The sequence below is a fragment of the Cynoglossus semilaevis genome, chromosome 9 (assembly GCF_000523025.1).
Source record: "Cynoglossus semilaevis isolate Cse_v1.0 chromosome 9, Cse_v1.0, whole genome shotgun sequence".
In the NCBI taxonomy this organism is placed as follows: Eukaryota; Metazoa; Chordata; class Actinopteri; order Pleuronectiformes; family Cynoglossidae; genus Cynoglossus; species Cynoglossus semilaevis.
In genome coordinates, this window is record NC_024315.1 from 12,669,627 (window position 1) to 12,689,846 (window position 20,220).

Genomic DNA, 20,220 nt, shown 5'->3' on the forward strand with positions numbered 1-20,220 from the left:
ATGTAGGTTTAAATGATTAACAATGTCTGACCAAACTGACAGAGCAATTAAAGAAATGGCTCCTTATTTCCTTTCACGTGTCCCCCAGCCACATATTTGACCACGTCCATTGATTAGAGTTCATTTTTATTAGTGATGCTGAACTGTGAAATAGGAAAAGGAGGTGGAGGGCTTTGTTGTCCTTCTTTTTTTTAGTGCCAACCATGAACTGCACATGAGACCTGAGGGAGTGACAGAAAAGGAGGGAGGGAGGAGGAGGAGGAGGAGGAACGAGGAACACTACAGCCAAACATGATCCCTTTTTTTCCCTCAGTGCTCTCGCTCTCTCTCCCTCTCTCTCTCTCTCTCCCTCCTCTGTCTCTCGTTGACTCCAGGCTGAGATCAATGATAGGTGAGTCCAACTTGAGAATTTTGATATATTCCTTCACTCTGTTTGTTTTGTTTTCTAATTGTGTTTTAGTTCATAATTGATGTGATATTTTTTTCGCTCCACAGAGCTTGAATCCTTAAAAATGTATTCAGATCTTGGTTATCACTTCTTTTAACATATTAGTGTCACTGGTGTATGTGTGTGTGTGTGTGTGTGTGTGTGTGTGTGTGTGTGTGTGTGTACCTAAGTGGAACAGACAGGCTACATTTACTTTAGTGACTTTCTCCTCTTGTCCCTCCGTTTGCTGCACATCTGAAGAAGTTTTTAAGAGGTCAAAGAATGAATTAATCATTACCAACGAACCAACATGACTCCACAGATACAGACTTTCACCATTTGCTTTAAATGTGTTTGAAAAAAGATTTATGACTGTGTTTATTTGCTTTTGTGACTGTTGGCTAAATTCATGCAGCTAAGTTTGACGGTTTGTGGAAAACCAAAGTTTCCGCTGGCTGGATGGAGAGGCTACTTTTAGCTGTAAATATTACTTTCCCCACTCTGGCTGGTTCACACTGCGGGCAACACTTTCACAGAGGGTTTTAAACGCCTGGCATTATTTCAAATCAGACAAATTGTTTAAAAGGATTAAAAATGTCATTGCAGTGTGAATAAATCCCACCAGGGTTTGAAGAAACGATTCTAATTATATGTTTTGTCGAAGCCTTGAAGCTGAGTGACATGGACGTTGTGTTCATTTTTATTGAGGGGGAGGGCTTATGGTAACAAGTGCATATGTATGTCTTTTTTCTGTTTCTACAGGATGCAGAGCCTCAGATCCCTAAGCACACTCCTTCTCCTCCTGCTCCTCCTCTACCCTGCTCCTCTGTCCGGCCAAGAGCTGCTTGTACGTCTCGCAGGTGTGGGCCGACGCGGTCCAAACGAGGGACGTGTGGAAGTATTCTATAATGGAGAATGGGGAACTGTCTGTGATGATGAAGTGGATCTTCATCTAGCCAACGTGGTGTGCCGACAGCTTGGCTTCCAGCGCAGCTTTACCTGGGCACACAGTGCCAAGTTTGGTGAAGGGCGAGGTATGGCAAGAAATCTTTAGTTTAAGCAAAAGTAGTACAGTCTACAGCCTGTAGTTCTATGATTTAATGATTCACTTCCCTTTCTCTCTGTTAGGGCTGATCTGGCTGGACAATGTCCACTGCAGAGGCTCAGAGCTCTCAATAGCAGAGTGTCGTTCCAACGGCTGGGGAGTCAATGACTGCACCCACGCAGAGGACCTTGGTGTCATTTGCAGCCCAGAAAGAAGGCCAGGGTTCCCCCCTGTTTCCCTGGAGGGGGCCTCTTCATCCTCAGTGCAGCAGCCAAACCAATTACGAAACAGAAATCCACCTCAATCACCACTGGCCGTGTCTCCCCCAGTTCCTTCGGCAGCCCAGATCTCCTCCTCTTCAGATAGAGGCCACGTGATTGCTCTTCATCGCAACCCGACTTCACGTCGTAGCAGCATCCCACCACAGCAAAATGGCCATGAAATCCAGATTTTACGAAATCGAGCAGGCGCCCGAACCAGCCAGTATCCAAACTCAGCTTCACCACAGGGGCATCAACTCCCTTCAAATATGGCATTTAGTGGAGGGCAAAGGCAGAGGCAGGACGGAGCAAGAGCCGGTCCGCAAGCCTTACGACAAGAAACAGAGGATCAGACGAACAGATGGCATCCGCCCGCACCACAGTCACAGGGAGGAAATGACAGGAACCAGCCACTGAGTGGGAACCATGTAGAAACAGACTATCCAGAAAATGATGTGCATTTCACACAGGTAAAAATACACACAGGCTACATGATTAAAAAGAGTAATACGCACGTATGTACAGCAACCAATTTTGTGATCTCAAACTATTTAAAGTATAGAAAGTGCATTTGTGTACACAGGTCAGTGATACTGGTACACACCTGTTGGTTTTAAGGATTATTTTACCACCAGCCACAAAACATGCATCACCTGTTGTGTGGCCTGTTATAATCATTTACCATCAGTGAGGAGTTTACAGGTTCTTTACACTTTTGTTGTCTATTTGACCCATCAGCCGGTACATCAAGCACACATAATTGATTTGATGTCTTTAAATGTCAGTCAATAACTGCGGGTCGTCTTTTGAACAGAATTCTGAGCGCGGTCTCTTGGAGGAGGCCCGTCTACGACCTGTGCTGTCCAGCAACAACGGCGGTTTAGTGACAGAAGGAGTTCTGGAAGTGAAGCATGCTGGGAAGTGGCGTCACGTGTGCAATCAGGGATGGGACCTGAGCAGCGGTCGTGTCGTCTGTGGCATGTTAGGTTTCCCTGCTGCTGAGGAATTTGACCAAACCCCCTACAGGTAAGTACGATTGGAGGGGGGCTAATGGCTAATGTCCACTTACATAGACATTAGCCTGAGTGGATTTCATGTTCATCCCCGCAGTAGAGCAGTGAACTAACACTGATGTCATTAGTTTGTCCACACCTGGCAGGACATGTCCACTGTCCTCATTAGCATGGCTCCGCTAGCCGCTAGAACCTTCTGTGAAGGCTGAGCCTTCAAATAATCCACAGGAGGGTGACATTAATGTCTAATTCAGACTATGAGACCATTATCCTGATGAATATCTTTTCATAATTCTCACTCTAACAAAAGCATTTTTTTCCAACATATTAACTGTCACCAGTACAGTTACCATGTGATTTTAGCCATAGAAAACAACAAAAACAAGACTTAGACATACCTTCACAGCCCATTGAGACAGACCATCAACACACACACACACACACACACACGTGAGTATGGAACCCGCCCTCCCTCCAAGCCCATCACACAGCATCTTCAGAAGATTTTTAATGAAACACGTCCAAGATCCACATGCAACGAGAAAGTAACAGACACAAACACTCACACGTAGACCAGTGCACATACAAAAACAACTCTCCTTGTATCCGTCTGTCTGCCCACAGAGCTCTTTTTTTAGCTTAGCTAACAGAACAACTGCACTGACCGCTAGCCTGCCTTTCACGGCCTCTCTATGGTGTTTCACTTCGGGACATGGGCCGGCTCTCCGCAGGTACCTTGTTCCCCAGCGTGGCTGTTAACTCAACACTTTCTTTTATTTTCACATTTGTTTTGATCAGGAGAAATACAGGTAAACACTGTGCCTTCTCTCTCTCTCTCTTTCTTGGTTTAACTTGTTGTTTGAGAAAGAATCTGTCGACACTCTAAAATGAGGATATAGTTATGTGAGCAGTTGGAGAAATGAAGAAAAAAAGTTAAATGCACTTCAAGTTTTTATGCGAGAACACGTTGAATACAATCTTTCAGCAGACCAGTAGGCCTTTACATTATTGTTTAATGTACACGAGTGGGGTCAAGTTAAACATTTTATTTTATATTGTACATTGTTGAATGTGCTACATAAGTATTTCCATTGTTTGATTTAGTAGTAGTGAGTTCGGTGTTTCGGTTTTCGGCCGTGGTTTTCATCGTATTCGTTTTTTCGGTTTCAACCAAGAATTGCTGTTTTGGTGCATCCCTTATTGACTGTGGTCGTCTGATGCCAGCAAATGAAATAATGTAAACATAAAAAAATGTTTTCCCCACAGACTCCAACTGTTTTACCCAGCAGCATGAGCGCAGCTGCGTCTCACTCAGTCGATCTCATGCAGAAAACCGACCTCAAGTTATTGAACATATTTTATGGTCCCGTTACCTACCCATTCTGCGGGGACAGTGACACCACACAGTTGGTTACGTCTGTTCTCTCCCTCGGGGCCAGTGTGCACTTGAACAGATGTAATTGTGTTCTGAGATCCTCTAATTTAGAACTTAGTCTCAGCTGAACCTGCTGCATCAGCACTCCTGAACCCTGTGGTTGTTGTTCTGCTTTCACTCTCTCGTGTACGTAAGTGTGGTGTTAAGTGGATTCTTACAGATATTTACAGGTGTTCTAACTATGGACCATTTCTTTTATTTCTATTCTTTTATTTTTAATTATGATCCTTATACAATAACATAATAATGATAAAAATGATCCTTTTTTTATGGATTGGAGTGTTGAATCTTCCTACCATAAATTGCAGTGTGTGGTTGAGTGAAATAGCACAGTTAAATGTATCGAAACAATAACCTAAAAAACAAGTTCAGTCAGAATTGTTGGATTTTTCGGGCAAGACAACCGTAGTTCTTGACTTTTTCTAACTGACTCGTCCACCACAGCATCACTATTATGGTTCAACTTTTTTTTGACAACATAGGAATTGTTTTGACACTGTTGTCACATACAGCAAACTGAGCGGACGGTTAAAGTCAGGCAGCTTTGCATTCACACAATGTAATAACATGTTATCTCTGATTTACTGTCAGTTACTGTAGCTTCTCTCTCCGTATGGATAAAGGTGTTGAGAGACACCAATGGTGCCACAGCTACAACCTGACCGTTGTGTTGGGATTGTGGTTCATTCCCAGTCACTTTCATGTGACTAATATGTCCTTAAAACAGATTCAAGGAGTCATTTTGGACAATAGCACTGTGCATTCATGCTGATGCTAAATTAGCATGTTGAAGTTAGAGCAGGCATGGGCAAACTAAGGCCTGGGGGCCAGATGCAGCCCATTCAGCTTTTTAATCTGGCCTGCCAAACTTTTACAAATTATATAATTTATTTAAATTATCATTATACTTCTGGCTTTTCCCTGCAATACCCACGGTTCACCAATGGATGGCGTAGGAAATGATAAAAGCATTTTAGCATTTTATCCTTTATGCATGACTTAAGCAAGCAACTGAAGTAGTAGTTAGTTTGGTGTTTCGGTCTACGATCTGCCAGTTAGGGTGCTGTACGTGAAGAGTTCTTGTTGTGTGAGTTTTGAGGAGATTTTGACCCAGTGTTGGGAGCTTTGCTGGAGTTAGTAAAAAAAAAGACGAACTCGAAATGACTTGATATTTAGATTTTTACTGCAGAAAAGTACTTGCGTAGACACACTGGAGAAGAAGGAGAAGAAGAAGAAGACCTAGTGGTTGCTTAAATGGGAACTGAGAGGAATGTGGGTGTGGTTGTGGAATCAATCATGGTAAGATCTCTGGTACTAAATGCAACTGCAGAAAAATAAACAGCACGTTGATCCTCCTGGGTACAGTTTAATATGATAAAGGGAATAAATGCTTGAGGAGAAAGATAAAAACTAGAATAAAGTTTAGCAAATGAAAAACAGTTTTCCAGGGAATCTGGTTCTCTGGAGCTGGTAGGGAAGGTCGGTTGTAAACTCTGTTTCCTCTCCCTCCCAGGAAACTGTGGGACTCCAAGATAGCTGACCCGTCGTCCAGGTAAAACTAACATCTGGTTGTTAAGGCTTTACTCGTGCGTATTTTGTTCATGACGCAGTCGATGTCGTCCTTTTCTCCATCCAGGCTGAGGACACAGGTTGGTAAAAAAACCTACTGGGTGGAGAGAGTGCGGTGTCAGGGCGTGGAGGCCTCTCTATCGCAGTGCCAGGTTCAGCTCTCTCTTCCCTGGACTGATGTCCCATGCAGAGGAGGAATGCACGCCGTGGTACGCTGCGTCCCTGGGTTCCAGTTTGCACGTTACGGACGAACACCTGCGCCACCTGCAGTGCCGGTCAGTGGGAAGAGGAAATGTTGTTTGTCCATTGAACTGTGGAAATCAGGAGACTTGTTTATGATCTTAAAATACAACCCAGGTTTGGATGTCAACACAGCCTGTCTTTATGGTGGGAGCAGAGCTACACTGGTATAATGTTTGCATGTTTTGACAGGAAACATATGGAAACTGCTTAGGGTGGGTAGGTCTGTCAGTGGGTTGGTTCATATGTTGGTTGGTGGGTTGGATCATTGGTGGTTGGATGGTTTATTGGATGAACCATAATGTTGAATTATTCCTTACTTATAGTCCAAGTCAGTTCTCAGTTCCCGACACCTTAGAAAAAAAAGGAAAAAGAAGAACCAAAAAGGCACCATTGAACTTTTTTTTTACACTTTTAGCAGAAAGGGCCACACATGGAAAGGCTTGTTAGCGCTCTTGCCTTACAGCAAGAACTGACCAGTTTGAGTCCCAGTGGTAACGGATGGTCCTTCCATATGGAGTTTGAATTCTCTTCCTTTGTGTTTAGATTATCTGTGGGAACTACAGCTTCTTTCCACAGTCTGAAAACATACAGAATGTGGACTGGATTGAATGGACACTGTCCAATGATCATAGATATGAGTGAGTGTGAGAGTGAAGGGCTGTTTGTTGGTATGTGTGACGAACCATTCAGGATTGGCGGCAGTTCCACAACCCTGAAAAGAAGAATTTTTGTAGATTTTTTGGCTGCAGAAAGTATCATTAAATACACTTCAGGAGCTATACAGGCTTTAGTCAATAGTATGATTATAAAAAAACAAACAAAAGTTTTCATTTTCATCCCTTCATATCGGGGGCCACATCAGCATTACAGTTCCCTTGAAGGGCTGGTTGTAAATGAAAGACTATAGAATCAGGGGTCCCCAATCCCTGGTCCGTGGACCAGTACCAGTCCATAGGTCATTTGGTACGGGGCCACGGTGGGACACAGAGAAAATTACTTAATTTTTTTTTAATTCTTTGAATTTCCTTCATTCAAAGAAAGTCCAGTCATATCCATGTACTTTCTTTATTTAAAGATAATCTCATTTTAAAATAATAGGTCGTTCAGACTCTTATACTAACAGAATACAGTTTTATTTTTTCAAAATGTAATGATTATTATTTGATTGATTATCAAATCTTTTAATTTCTTAGGTTTAAAAACTCTGCTGCATGGACTTTCCCACGGGCCACACATTTGTCCCCCGGGCCTTGAATTTGACACGTATGCTTCACATTGTCTTGTCATTACAGGCGGTTGTGCGACTTAAAGCCGGACCTCGTTTAGGGGAGGGCCGTGTGGAGGTGCTGCGAGAGGGCAAGTGGGGCACCGTTTGTGACCATCTGTGGGACATTACTGCAGCCAGTGTGGTCTGCAGGGAGCTGGGCTTCGGGACGGCCAAAGAAGCTCTTAACAAAGCTCAACTGGGACAGGGTAGGTTGAGCGGCTACCATCGGACTGTCACAAAATGTAATCACTTCTTTAGTGAACCATTCATGCTGAAGCACAAGGGAACTGAGCTCAATGATCATTCTAGACTAAACACTACTGTGTCTAAATGCCTGTTCCTGAGGTCATCACACCCTGGAACCCTGGAACCGTGGAACCGTGGAACCAGCAGACAAATAAACCCAAAGAACATGTTTTAGCCTGACTTCTAATTGTACTGGATAAGCTGATTGTTGTTGAACTCAACCCTTGAACAATGTGTAAACTATGGTAGAAGGTTCCAGCAACCAAGTGTTGTTTTCTAAATAAACCTGGTGCATGTGCACGAGAAAGGCAGAATGTCAGGCAATCAGTGTTGAGCAATACCAAATATTATGAAAGGCCTCGCTCTGTTATGGTCGTGTTTGACACACTGAAGTCAATTATTTTTCTTTCAAATGGCACAGGCTCCGCTTTTATCAATCAGTTAGTGTTGTTTTTTTTTCTTTCTTGTCCTACCGCCCCAGTACTTCTGTAATCACATGTACTTCCGCTCCTTATGTTCTTACAATACTAAATACAGTTCCTTCTCTATTTTCTTAAGTCTCGGGTTTTGATGGACATTTTTTGTGTGTTTATTTGGCTCATTTTAAACGGCTCTTTAGACTTGGTGCTGTGCTTTCAGGAATTTCTGTCTGGATAAGCTACTGTGTGGGAAACGACTGCAGGAAGGCATAGAAAAGCTCCGAGCAATGGACGCTGACTTGAGACATCATTAGCTATTTATGTCCAAATTACAGGGTTAAATGGGACATTAGCCTCTCGGGCCTGACACACCTATGCAAACACCAATGTGTTCAAATAATTTTTCCACCATTTTGCCATTTCAGTATCTATTTTGATTCATAAAACATGGCCCTGGTGTTCCATTTGCTGCACAAAGTACAGTAATTTTAGCCCTTGGCCGAGCTGAGTCTCAGAGCCACATCAGAGGTCCAGATCATGTCTGGACTTCTAATCCTTTTCCGTCGACATCTTTGCCTGCACAGCCCTCACGTTTAAAAGGTTTTTTGGTCCAGTGTGTGTGTGTGTGTGTGTGTGTGTGTGTGTGTTTGTGTTTATGAATGCTAATAAAGTCCATCTTGTACAGGTACTGGTCCCATCCACATGAACAGTGTCCAGTGCACAGGGAGGGAAAGGTCCATTACTGAGTGTAACTACAGACAGGTGCCACTTTACAGCTGCAAACATAACCAGGATGTATCACTCCGCTGCCATGTTCCCAACACTGGAATACAGACCCAGGTAAAAACTGGTCACACGTCCACAGACAAGCAGCACAGCAGATCACTTCAGAAAAATATTATTTTCTCCCATCTGAAGGTGCGTCTGGCAGGAGGCAGAAACCCATCAGAGGGACGTGTGGAGGTGCTGATGGACGTTGGAGGCGTGAGACGTTGGGGTTCTGTGTGCAGTGAGAACTGGGGCCTGAATGAAGCAATGGTCGTGTGCCGACAGCTGGGTCTGGGCTTTGCCTCGACACCTCATCAGGTAATCTTTATGCTGTTATTTTTGTCAAACTTCAGCTTCCTTTTTTTTTTCTCTTTCTGCCTCTTTGTGCTCCTGTATTTCCTCCCCTCTCTGTGTCCTACGGTTTGCGCTGTGTTATTACCGAGGCCTGAGATAATTACAGGCTTCTCAGGCGTCCACATTCAGCGAAACGAAAATAAAAGAGGGAAAGTGAGGTGAAGAGAGATGTGGAAAAATGCACAGAGCAAACAGTCTGAAAATAGAAGTGTGCATGGAAAGGGCAGCGTGGCTGTGTTTTGAGGAGGGCTGCTGGGAATATTTAACAGGCGTCTGTTTTAAAACTGTGAAAAGAATGGTACTTATACTAATGTGTACTAAGACTTCTCAAGTACAGTATATGTACTATGTATTGTTTTGTTTTTTTTTGATTGCTTTCAGTCCTGTCTTTCTACTTTTAGTTGTTCTTCCAGATGTGTGTTAAAACAAAAAGTAGAAACAAAAAAATGTATACATGGATTTATTGTATTCTTTCTTCTCCGTGCAGGAAACCTGGTTCTGGGCTGGTTCTCCTGAGGCAGGAGAGGTGGTTCTGAGTGGAACGCATTGCACTGGCAACGAGATGTCTGTCCAGCAGTGTCGCAGAAACACTCACGTCTACTGTCCAAGAGGAGGCGACGGCAGAGCTGCAGGAGTGACATGTGTTGAGAGTGAGGTTAACACTGATGAACGTGTGTGTGTGTGTGTGTGTGTGTATTGAAATAACTTCAAAGTACTCTGAATCCCTTTTTCCTGCAGCCGCCCCCGACCTTGTCCTGGACGCTCAGCTCGTTCAGGAAACGGCTTATTTAGAGGATCGACCCCTTCACCTGCTGACCTGCGCTAATGAAGAGAACTGCCTCTCCTCCTCCGCTGCCAGGATGCACTGGCCCTACGGACATCGCCGTCTCTTACGCTTCTCCTCCCGCATCATGAATTTGGGCCGTGCTGACTTTCGACCCCGGGCCTCCAGGGAAAGCTGGGTATGGCACCAGTGCCATAGGTAAGAAACTTAGAGGAAATGAGCTATTGATGTAGCAGCTGTTTCTTCTGTCATCTGGCTAAAGCAGAGTCACAGAACAGTAAGTTGTGATTTTAGTAGAAAGAAAAACGAAAGCAAAGTCAGAATTATGATGCAAGGAAATTCAATATTCACAGGGTGAAATTTGAGCAACGGGTGCAGCGACTCTTTTCATGGGTTGGACTGTAAATAACCAAACATCATGCCTACAGTAAACATCCCCCTCACTGGTCACCCAGTTATTAAGAGTCACAGCCATGTCTGCAGTTGCAGCATCCAGTCTCTGAGCCACAGCCCAATCACTGCCTTCCTAACCAGCAAACAGGCGGATTTATTTTAGACTTTTTAGAGTCTGCTCTGGGATTGATTCAGTATTGAGAAAAGGCAGTAATGCATTGGACCTGTTTGTTTTAGCTTTTCTTAATGACTTAATAAGCACTTCTGAACCCAACATTTCTATTTCATAAGACGGTAACAGTCTTTAACAACAGAAATGACAGCGGTCCAAACAGTACGTCTTTCTTCTTCTTACTCTTCCCATTAACAGGCACTACCACAGCATCGAAGTGTTCACTCACTATGACCTGCTAACCCTCAATGGGACCAAGGTGGCTGAAGGTCACAAGGCCAGCTTCTGTCTGGAGGACACCTACTGCCCTGAAGGTGAGGCAGATGACAGGACGATTTAGAAGAGAGATAAAAAGTGATCCTGAAATCCCACAGTGGGCAATCACAGACAGCCCTAGAATCACAGGCCAAGTTGAAAATGGTCTTGGGCTCACAGCATGGACAGTTTTATGCTGCTCATAACCTCCCCATTCATTTGAAAGCCCTAAAAAAAGATCATGATTTTAAAGGATTTTGTTATAATTTTAGCTTATCCCAAAAACAACTGCACACTAACACAACCCGACATGCTCTTCACATAACACAATCGTGTGTTCATTTTATCTAAGGTCTCCATAAGCGGTTCGCATGCTATAACATGGGACAGCAGGGTATCTCAGTTGGCTGCTGGGACACCTACCGCCACGACATCGATTGCCAGTGGGTCGACATCACAGACGTTAGACCCGGTGAATACATCTTTCAGGTATGGAGTCTTATTTGTAGTAGAGACGTGTTGTAACATCAGTATGTGTCTGCACGCCATTAAATGGCAAAAACATGCAGAGAGAAACGTGCAGTGAGCTCACACAGTTTGCAAAACTATTGCGGGCAGACATGAAAGCGGGAGACAGCGGGGGGGTTAGACACTGGTGTGCAAATGAGATAAAAGACCATAATTTCATTTTAATTGCTCTTGGCTGTACATCCAACTACTCAGGTCTTCCCTACATTTATACGCAGTCTTAAGAGTGTGCGTATTTAAAGAAAGCCTGGATTTAAGACGTGCAGTATTGTAAGTAGCCTCTCAGAGAGCAGCGGCTCAGTGGCAGTGGAAAAGATCCTTCATCTTTTTACATTTGTTCAAAGCACTGAGTGTTCTGTGTAAAAGCTGTTTTTTTTTTTGTTGTTTTTTTTTCACGTCATGACTATTTCATCCAGTCTGTTGTGGTGACCTACTCATCTACCCCTGCTCTGTCATTTATTCTATTTTTTCCCCAACAGCTCAGCTTCAAGGTTCAACGTTTTTCTAATGTCGTTCCAAATGTTTACCTATAAACAGATAGCCCAGTGAGACTGAGCTCATGTGTATTTGTGTGCAATATATTTATACGTGCAGAGGGGACTTGTCGAAGCTGTATGAGCAAGTGTATATGTGACAAGCCACGTCTTCAGACGTGCAACCGCAAACATGTCATAAAGCCAATACCCAGTGTTACCACAGGCAGTGTAAGTAGGCAGTACTTTGTGGCTGTTCTCGTGGTGCAACGGTAGTTGAGCTGCTCGTAAAATTTGTGTCAGAAGTGAAAGATTGAGGGAGGGTGCACGAGCTTGCTTTTCATGCAGCTGGGTATTTCATCGGGCGCAGGGTGGCAGCCATTCTTAGTATCATTTAAACTGATGAGTCATGCTGCTCACATTGCTATATTTTGTCCTTTAAGTCATTTGTGGACAACCGTTAGCACCAGATTTACATCGCAGATTTTACATGAAAAAATGAAACTTGTTTCTTTTTATTGTATAGATGTGGTCAGATTATCTGTTTGATGTGTGTAACAGGAAAATCCATTGGTGTACTTTTTTATATGCTGCAAGCAGACAGACAGGGTGGAAAACAACAAACCATGGCAACCAACCATGGCTGCAGTCTAATGATAGGCTGCAACTTAATCCAAAGTCTAAACTGTCATTTCATTTTCTTAGCCCTTTTTTTCTCCACTTAGAGATAACAGTGGAAAATGGGCGTCATCTATAGCTACAAGCCCGGGTTTATATATCATGAGATGTATAACACACCTGTAGCATGACTTCCCTCCTTTTTCCTTTGCTTTATTTAAATCTGGATTTGTAATGTTCTTGGTCTGAGGAGTGAGACAAAAACAAAACGATAGTGACAGAGGGCGTAGACGAGGAATCGTTTTCAGCTTCTCCGTTATCAGGAGTCACCACGTCTGTAGTACACAAACCTGAGAATAAGCTAAATGTTAGCTAAAATAAACTTAAGTCTAGATATAAATAGTCTATCAAAAAGTAGGAATGGCTCGATATAAGTTTTTCCCTGTCCGATACCGATACTGCAACTTGGAGTATCTGCCAATACTAATATCAATCAGTATCTTCTTTTCCCCTCCATGTTGTGGGCATCTTCCATTTTAACGTCATTTAGCAAATGTTGTTAAAATGTAGCCAGAAGCTGATTCTGTCCTCTCTACGTCCTTGCATATGATTGGCCCATCAAAATGAAGTCCCGCCCCTACCAGCATGGATTCTCAGCAGAGCTGAACAGCAGTAGCTGGAGATTCGGCTCTCTGCGACGGGAGTGCTTGAGCCTTAGATATGGGATCAAATGTACTACAGACCAGTATCGAACCGATTCTGATTCTAGTATTGGATCGAGCCAAAAGTGAACCAAATATACTCAAATGAGAAGTAAATATATTCCTATACCCAAATCGCTAAACAGTAGCTAAAGATGTGCTAGAGTGCTAGAATCTTTTGGCCAAAGGTGCCTGTATAAAAAAATAACATTAAGCTGATCTACCTTATGTAACGTCACCCTGTCTTTGGTGTCTCCTCTGTAACAGGTTCAAGTCAACCCCTCCTTAGACATGGCTGAGTCTGACTTCCAAAACAACGTGATGCGCTGCCGCTGTAAATATGATGGAGCACGGGTTTACATGTCTGGATGCCACGCAGGTGGTTGTTACTTCTAACCTAATGTAAAGTAATGTAGTACTTTTCACTTTTAACAATCTTTCTGTCATATTTTTTTTCTCCCTTCCATCAGGCGATGCTTACAGTGCAGAGGTGGAGGACTTGTTTGACCACCAACTTCAACTCTCCAACAACTTCCTTTGAATTTTGGAACTCATTGCTATTAGGAAAGAACAACTGTGCAACTCCTCACAACACCTCAACCTGTCAGGGAAAGCAGAGTTAATTTCGATCGTATGCTAGTTTAAAAAGGGAATGAGCCTTTGAGGGAGGAATAACAGAAGGGCATGAGTGGAACTGCATCCAAAAGTGACCGGTTACGTTCCTGTATCATTGTATGCATCGTAAGCACCATGCTGCCATGATTAAACATAAAACCTTTCAAAAATTCTAAAAAAAGAAAAAAGAAAAGTGTGTTTATTGATTAAACTAATTGAATCCCCATTTTATTGGCTTAAAACACATCCTGTACTATCAATCACCCAATCACCAGCCTGTTGACATGTAACGGCAACTCAGGTTTGAGACAAACTCTGTACGTGCCTTTTGTGCTTTCAGTGCTCCAAATACAAAATGCACTATTTACTGTAACAAAATATGTGGCTTTTGGTTTTCAATTTTTATTTTATTTTTTACTTAATGGTGCTATTTTGCCTTTTTCGAATAAATTTTGTAAAGTATTGCAAAGGTATTGTCATGTACAGTTTTATATTACATCTCTCGATCATTTCATGTTCTTTCAGTAATTTATGCAGAATTTTAATGTACTTTAAGGTTGGAACTTGTCCCTGTGTGGCTGTTATTAAGTGTTCATTTTAATATTATTAGTTTTTTTTCCCTTGTTTGTTGCATATATCACATGAGCTCTGGTTGTACAACAGTGTTGTGCCTTATGCCTTGTGACAATACTTGGTTATCTTAGAGAAATAAACTTATGAGTGATAAACTGTATGGTTATTTGAGGCATGGTTATTTTATGCTGACTTTTTATATTAAGAACAGTAATATTTAGTATCTGGAGGAATCTTGCACTTCATAGCAGGCTATGCTTGTTAAAAAACTGTTGTCTGATGTTTCTTACCTCAGTCGTACTAATGAACAAATGCAAACTGTGTACAGTCACCCATCAAGCTCCAAACTGGCAAACCACACCGTATGTGAAGAGCCTATTATTTTTTCTCTGCACTGCACTTAATTTAAAAAATATATATAAAAAAACCCAAAAACAAACAAAAAACATCAAGTAAGTGACTAAAAGTGAGTGCCTTTAAAGAAGTCTCCCTTTCTTTTATGAGAACCAGATCATAGCCAGCCCCATCTTTTCAGTTATAAATTTAATTCTTTATATCAGTAGGTTTTGTTTGTGGTGGAAAATGCATTCATTCCTTAACTTTAACCATGCCTCACTTCATTCTCTCCATGACATAATAGTGAAAAGTAGAAGATTCAGCACATGGCCAGCAGTGAGTGGTTTGTGTTTGTATAGTTAATCTAATTATTGTGTGTGAAGCAGTGCAGTAGGCTACCCTGCAGTAATTCGCCTCCCCTCACGTAGCCACAGTAAAGCAAGAGATTTATAGGCAGGGCTCAGATCTCACACGATGATGGTGAAGAAGAGCTACAAGCTTTTAGATGGAGCTCAGCTGCAAGAACAACAGCACACAGGGAGGTCCACGCCATTAGGCGATATTCAGGAAGAGTCTGTGTCCATATTTGTTTTGTACCACACTAAAATGTCATGTGAGTGGGTGAGTTATAATATCCCATAACTGGAAAAGACAGCAGTGGCTGTTCAGAGCTTTGTTTCATTCACTGTTTTTTTTCCACCATTGAGCTAAATTGTAAAACCTTAGACTAAACCTTAGAGCTAAGATGGAAACATGAAACTGATGCTGAAACCAAACGATAGTTTGATGCAGCATCAGTATATTCAAATGTTTTACAACATACAGCAATGCAATCTGGTACACTCTAAAAAAATAAAGTCAGGGAACTAAGTTGTGTCAACTGGTCCCACCAAACTACAGTTAAACTGACTTAATGATCTCCCTTCAAAGCCACATGCTGCACTACATAAACACATTATGTTGGACTTTGCGACCCAAGTCAATAAACATTATTTGTAAACTCCTGGGAAACATGATGCGAGACGACCAAAAAAAACAAAACAAAAAAAGCCCCTTGCGACCCACCTGAGGGTTGCAACCCAGTCTTTGGGAAACAATGATGTCGTGAATACTAAGATTATGCTGTGTAGCAACACAAATTTTAGGCATATTGAGAAATGTTTACTAAAAATACTTTTTTTTTTAATTACTTAAATGTTATGAGCTACTCTGTGCTATAGGCAGAGCTGCATGGGTGAACACTAAATGTAATACTTAATAAAATAAAATGTTGAATAAATAAGTGTACTACTAAAGAACTACATATACAAAATGTACATGGTTTTAGTATTTAGACCACTTGGCTAAAAATAAATACATTCTCTTGTAATAATACATTGAGTAATCATTTGAATCTTTGTTTAAATCAACACCACTCATTTGATTGAGTGATTTTATACCCATGATTTTCTTTTATTTTTAAATGAGGTTTTCACCTCTGTGTTTTTTCTTCACTTTGCTCTTTGGAAACAGAACAGTACAGTACAGTACAGTACACTTGCGTGAGTTGACCAAGAGGTCACCAAGCAACACAACTACGTGCAGCTCATTTAGCCACGTGGCAGTGGGTCACCTTCAGCCAGAAACCTCCAACATCACACAATGTTTACGTTGTTTTGTTTTGTCTGTTTTTACATACGGTCATCAAACGGCAGTACAGACGTTGTTATGTGCATAAATACCTTTTCCACATGTAAACAGGCGAATGCTACAGAGGCTAGTTAACGCCATACTGTAGGCTTGGTGATGTTTACACAGAGAGGATGACACATTTACAAGTCGTTTTCCATAGCTGCTATAATGAAACATAATTAGTGGCTAAGAAGGGGAGGGACGTGCAGTGCCACATGGGCTGAGGTTACAGTTAGAGGCAGAAGCCTCTTTATGTCAAACAAAAAACATCTTCAATTGGAAAATATAACAGTGTATATCAGTGGATGAAGGGTCAATCAAATAAAGTACATGGTTTCTGTAAGTTAAAACACGACCTTCTAAGAATGGAGAAGACCGTCCTGTTGTACTCATCAGTTTGAAATCATAGTAAAGCTGAGTACTACAGAAATACACAATTTATGCATGTACACATGACACCGGTGTGTTCATTTGGATTGGTGCCGTTAATGTCGACCAACTGTTGGTGTTCAGTCGCCAACCACTGCTGGCTTCCTTCTCAGGAAGAAGATGTGGTACGAACCTGGTGAGCCACCCGACCAACGTCTACCGCAACCTGGCTAAACATCCTCGGCGTAAGCGTTGGTTGACGCCGGGCCTTACGCAGCTGTCACCTTTTGACGTAAGGCTCATCTGGTGGGTTCCTCCACGGACTCTTGGACTGAGCGTGGATTGACGCCTCGCGTCTCTGTTCACAGTCACTCACTAGACCTATATTATGGCTTGTACCTGTCGAGATGTTTCAGCCTCGGTTCCCCTTGTCCCTGCTGCCATGGGGGGCGTAATCTGCGGCCCTTGTTTCGGGCTTCATTGGCGGCTAACGTCGCGGAACCACCGGCTCCCACCAGTTTTCCTGGTAAATACCGGATCTCTGGCGAATAAGACATTTGTTTTAAAGGATTTCTTCACACCTGTGTTTCCGAGACTTGGATAGGTGTCGGTGAGGAACTTTTGCCCAGTTACTGCAGCTATTTTAATTCCCCGCGGATGTCAGGCCGAGGAGGAGGAATAACCAGAGTCATTATAAAGGTAACAGCTTTCATGATACTCGTTTACTAACTTTGAGGTGACTTTATTTGAGCTGCTTTACTCTAACATAGTGCTGTGTGCAGACAAGACTTTGTAAATGATTTTGCTGATTTCCTGGCTGAGGTTATTCCTAAATATGACTGCGTTCTTGTCGTTGGTGATTTTTATTTCCAACGTACGTTGTCCTAATAAGCCAATGGCAACCGATGTTCTTAGTCTTTTGACCCTTAATTTTGAGTAGTCTGTGTCCCACACGGGTCCCACACATGAACGTGGACCCACACTGGGTGTTGTTTTATCATATGGGTTGCCAGTTCTTGACTTAGAAACTTGTAATGCAGTGCTTCCGGGTTGCGGGCTGTACTACAGTTAAATTTGGCGCGTTTGCTCGACGCTGCCGTATCATTAACTATTCCGCTGCTGTTCAGTTCTCAGTCGTTTACAGTGAAAACTGCGTCCTCCCAGAGTCTGTGTATAACACAGAGGAGCTGAGCTCATGGTTTCACTGCGTCTGCAAAACCGTTTTAACACAATGTGGCTCCATTAAATACCAGGCAGCCTAAAACAAAATTCGAGCGCTGGCTAAACGACATCGTGCTGTCCGGCGTGAGTGCCGTAGAGCTGAATCAGCTGATCAGCTTGACCTGACTGTGCAAAAAACTAATCAAAAATTTTAAATTTCACTCAAACGGCCTGAGAACAGATTCAATTTTTACTTTGGGATTACTCGTAGCAAAATTCAGGTCAGGAGTTGAATTGTGTCTTTGTAGAGAAGCATATGATAGTGTTCCTAAAGAGGTACTGTTGTACTGTATGAGGTAGTCAGGAGTGGCAGAGGAGTATGTGAGGGTTGCGCAGTACATGTACAAGTCCAACATGACAGTAGTGGGGTGTGTGGTCGGAGTGACTGAATGATTAAAAATGAGCAGATCAGAGGGACAGTTAAGGTTGGAGAGGTAAGAATGAGGTGGTGTGGGGTTTTTTTGTGCAATATTTCATCATACATTCTGTAAGCAATGTTGTATTTCTGAAAACAACAAGTAACAAACAGAAGTGAATTATAGCAATGTCTATTCCCAAAATGTTTTTAATCACATGATGAAGTCATGAAAAAGATATATTTGACAACAATATGTGCAAAATTTAGTTATGTTAAAAAAAATCACTAAATACAAGCATTAAATCGTTCACATTTTACAGAAAAAAATATTTTATTGATTTACTAATGAATGAGATTAAAAAAATGGTTACAGTGCTAGGCTAGAGTGAGTAAAAGTCCCTGAAGAAAACACTAGGAGAGGAAACATCTTTGGAGTAAAAGTGTAGGATACTGCACACAGCAGACTGGATGGGGATCAATTACTGGTATGTGTGGTGGTAGGAGGGAATAACCAGTTAAAGAAAGGAGAAGCAAAAAGGAAAGACATTGTTTGCCTCCACTGAAGAGAAGAAAAAGAAACATGGTACAACAGTTCTCCCAGTCACTTCCCCTCCCAAGCATCTTCCCTCTGTTTAGCTGCCAGGCGCTTTTGTTCTGGAAGATAAATCACAGAAAAATCTGTCAACAAATCATTCAGAAATCCCCCTTACATAGACAACATTGTTTAAACTGTTTGCTTCAAATTTAGTATTCTCCATTGTCATCTGCAACAAATGCAGCACTCAGGAAACTGAAGCAGTACAACTGTAGAAAAACATATGTCAATGCTGCCGAAACGCAGAAAGTGGCACAGGATTGCATCAATATTCACTGTGCCTGTTGTGACATTGACATATGAGTAACAAAGGAACTTCACTTTTCAGTTATACACAAGGCCCTGACTTCCTAATCAGTGGAGACTTGTGTGTATGTGTATGTGCCCATGTGCTTCAGTACAGTCTGTCAGAGGAAATGGCTGCAGCTCTGATTTTAGACCTGTTATGATCTACACAGGAATAGACAGTCAGCAACTCCTTTTTCTGCCACTAAGAGAAGAACTGCTCCTACTTGTGGTGGAAATGCTTCAATGCATATATATGTATATACTGCATAACGTACTGTATATGTATATACAGTGGTGGAAAAGGTTTTTAGACACCCATAACATTTTACACAGTCGGAAATATAGCAATTAAATTTTTTTGGTTTCAGAAGGTGTGGCTACCTTAGACAGACACATGCTTCTTGAATTACTGCTTTTAATTCTTCTAAGTTCTTTTGGTTCAGGCTCAGAACTAGACATTGTGATAATTGTGTGAAACTTGTGTTGTTAAAGAGGATTTTCTATTGAAACAAAAACACAAGAACAGTAGAGTTTATTTTACATATCTTCTTTTAGAGAGAGAGAACACAGTCATTGACTCTACTTTGTCTGTCATTTAATGCACCTCGTACTTCCTGAAGTTTTCTCCTCTCTGCTTCGTGCTGTTCCTTTGTCAGGTTGCTTTTAACACCAAGGGCACCAGTCACAAGCCTGCGAGCCAGTACTGCACTAGTCTGTGGTCGCTCTTTTGCAGGAAGGAGGTAATCTGACAAAGAGGATCATAAATTATTTCAGTCTTACAGATTAAAGACAACACAAAGTATAAAGGTGGGAAGAGAAAATGACTGTAATCCTACCTGATGATGTACGAGCTTTGGCTTTCGTGGCAGGTGAAGCTTTTGAGAGTGGTCGCAACTTCATGAGTGGATGTTTTGATCTTAATGCTTCACTGGCTATAAAAAAAGACAAAAGCAAATACAACTTTGCATTTTTTTGTCTAACTTCTGAAACAAGGGTTTTGATAAATCATAACACTGTCAGGGAAAGTTTTAAAACCACAATACTTTAGCAGATGTATTATTATTTACTCACCTGCTATGGGGCTTGAGAAAAGGCCCAGGGCATGTCTGTCATCTATCCACTTTATGTCAAAGCCCCTCTGCCTGAAATCACACACACAAGTCAAAAGAAAAACCAAATACCAAACCAAATAAAACCTCTAAACATATATACAGTATATATATA

The 20,220-nt window shown here is 42.0% G+C and overlaps 2 protein-coding genes across 5 annotated transcripts in view; one reads left to right on the forward strand and one right to left on the reverse strand.

Moving 5' to 3' along the window:
• The first annotated feature begins 148 nt into the window (after positions 1-148).
• On the forward strand, positions 149-14,316 carry LOC103383933 (lysyl oxidase homolog 4-like). The gene is made up of 15 exons (XM_008317271.3): positions 149-391; positions 1,190-1,461; positions 1,556-2,202; positions 2,547-2,758; positions 5,694-5,732; positions 5,817-6,024; positions 7,285-7,465; positions 8,610-8,764; positions 8,843-9,010; positions 9,534-9,696; positions 9,785-10,028; positions 10,594-10,709; positions 11,003-11,139; positions 13,238-13,349; positions 13,441-14,316. The coding sequence occupies exons 2-15, from the start codon at positions 1,191-1,193 to the stop codon at positions 13,509-13,511; spliced, it is 2,724 nt and encodes a 907-aa protein (XP_008315493.1). The 5' UTR covers positions 149-391; position 1,190; the 3' UTR covers positions 13,512-14,316.
• Positions 14,317-18,183: 3,867 nt separating this feature from the next.
• The window catches only part of r3hcc1l (R3H domain and coiled-coil containing 1-like), a 3,943-nt gene continuing 1,906 nt past the window's right edge, over positions 18,184-20,220 (reverse strand). For 3 of the 4 annotated variants that reach the window (XM_008317272.3, XM_008317274.3, XM_008317273.3), the window contains 4 exons: positions 20,068-20,138; positions 19,833-19,928; positions 19,608-19,741; positions 18,184-18,767 (listed from right to left, as the gene is read on the reverse strand). In XM_008317272.3, the coding sequence (XP_008315494.1) occupies positions 18,525-18,767; positions 19,608-19,741; positions 19,833-19,928; positions 20,068-20,138 (544 nt within the window). In that variant the 3' untranslated portion in view covers positions 18,184-18,524. Of the gene's footprint in view, positions 18,768-19,600; positions 19,742-19,832; positions 19,929-20,067; positions 20,139-20,220 lie in introns of all 4 variants that reach the window. The other variant, XM_008317275.3, reaches the window with a different exon arrangement.

Bases quoted from the DNA above. Each gene is read 5' to 3' on its own strand.
- LOC103383933 (XM_008317271.3), top strand. From the start codon at position 1,191: ATGCAGAGCCTCAGATCCCTAAGCACACTCCTTCTCCTCCTGCTCCTC. The intron at 2,759-5,693 runs GTAAGTACGATT...TCTCCCTCCCAG, and splicing joins TTTGACCAAACCCCCTACAG to GAAACTGTGGGACTCCAAGA. The intron at 13,350-13,440 runs GTGGTTGTTACT...CCCTTCCATCAG, and splicing joins CATGTCTGGATGCCACGCAG to GCGATGCTTACAGTGCAGAG.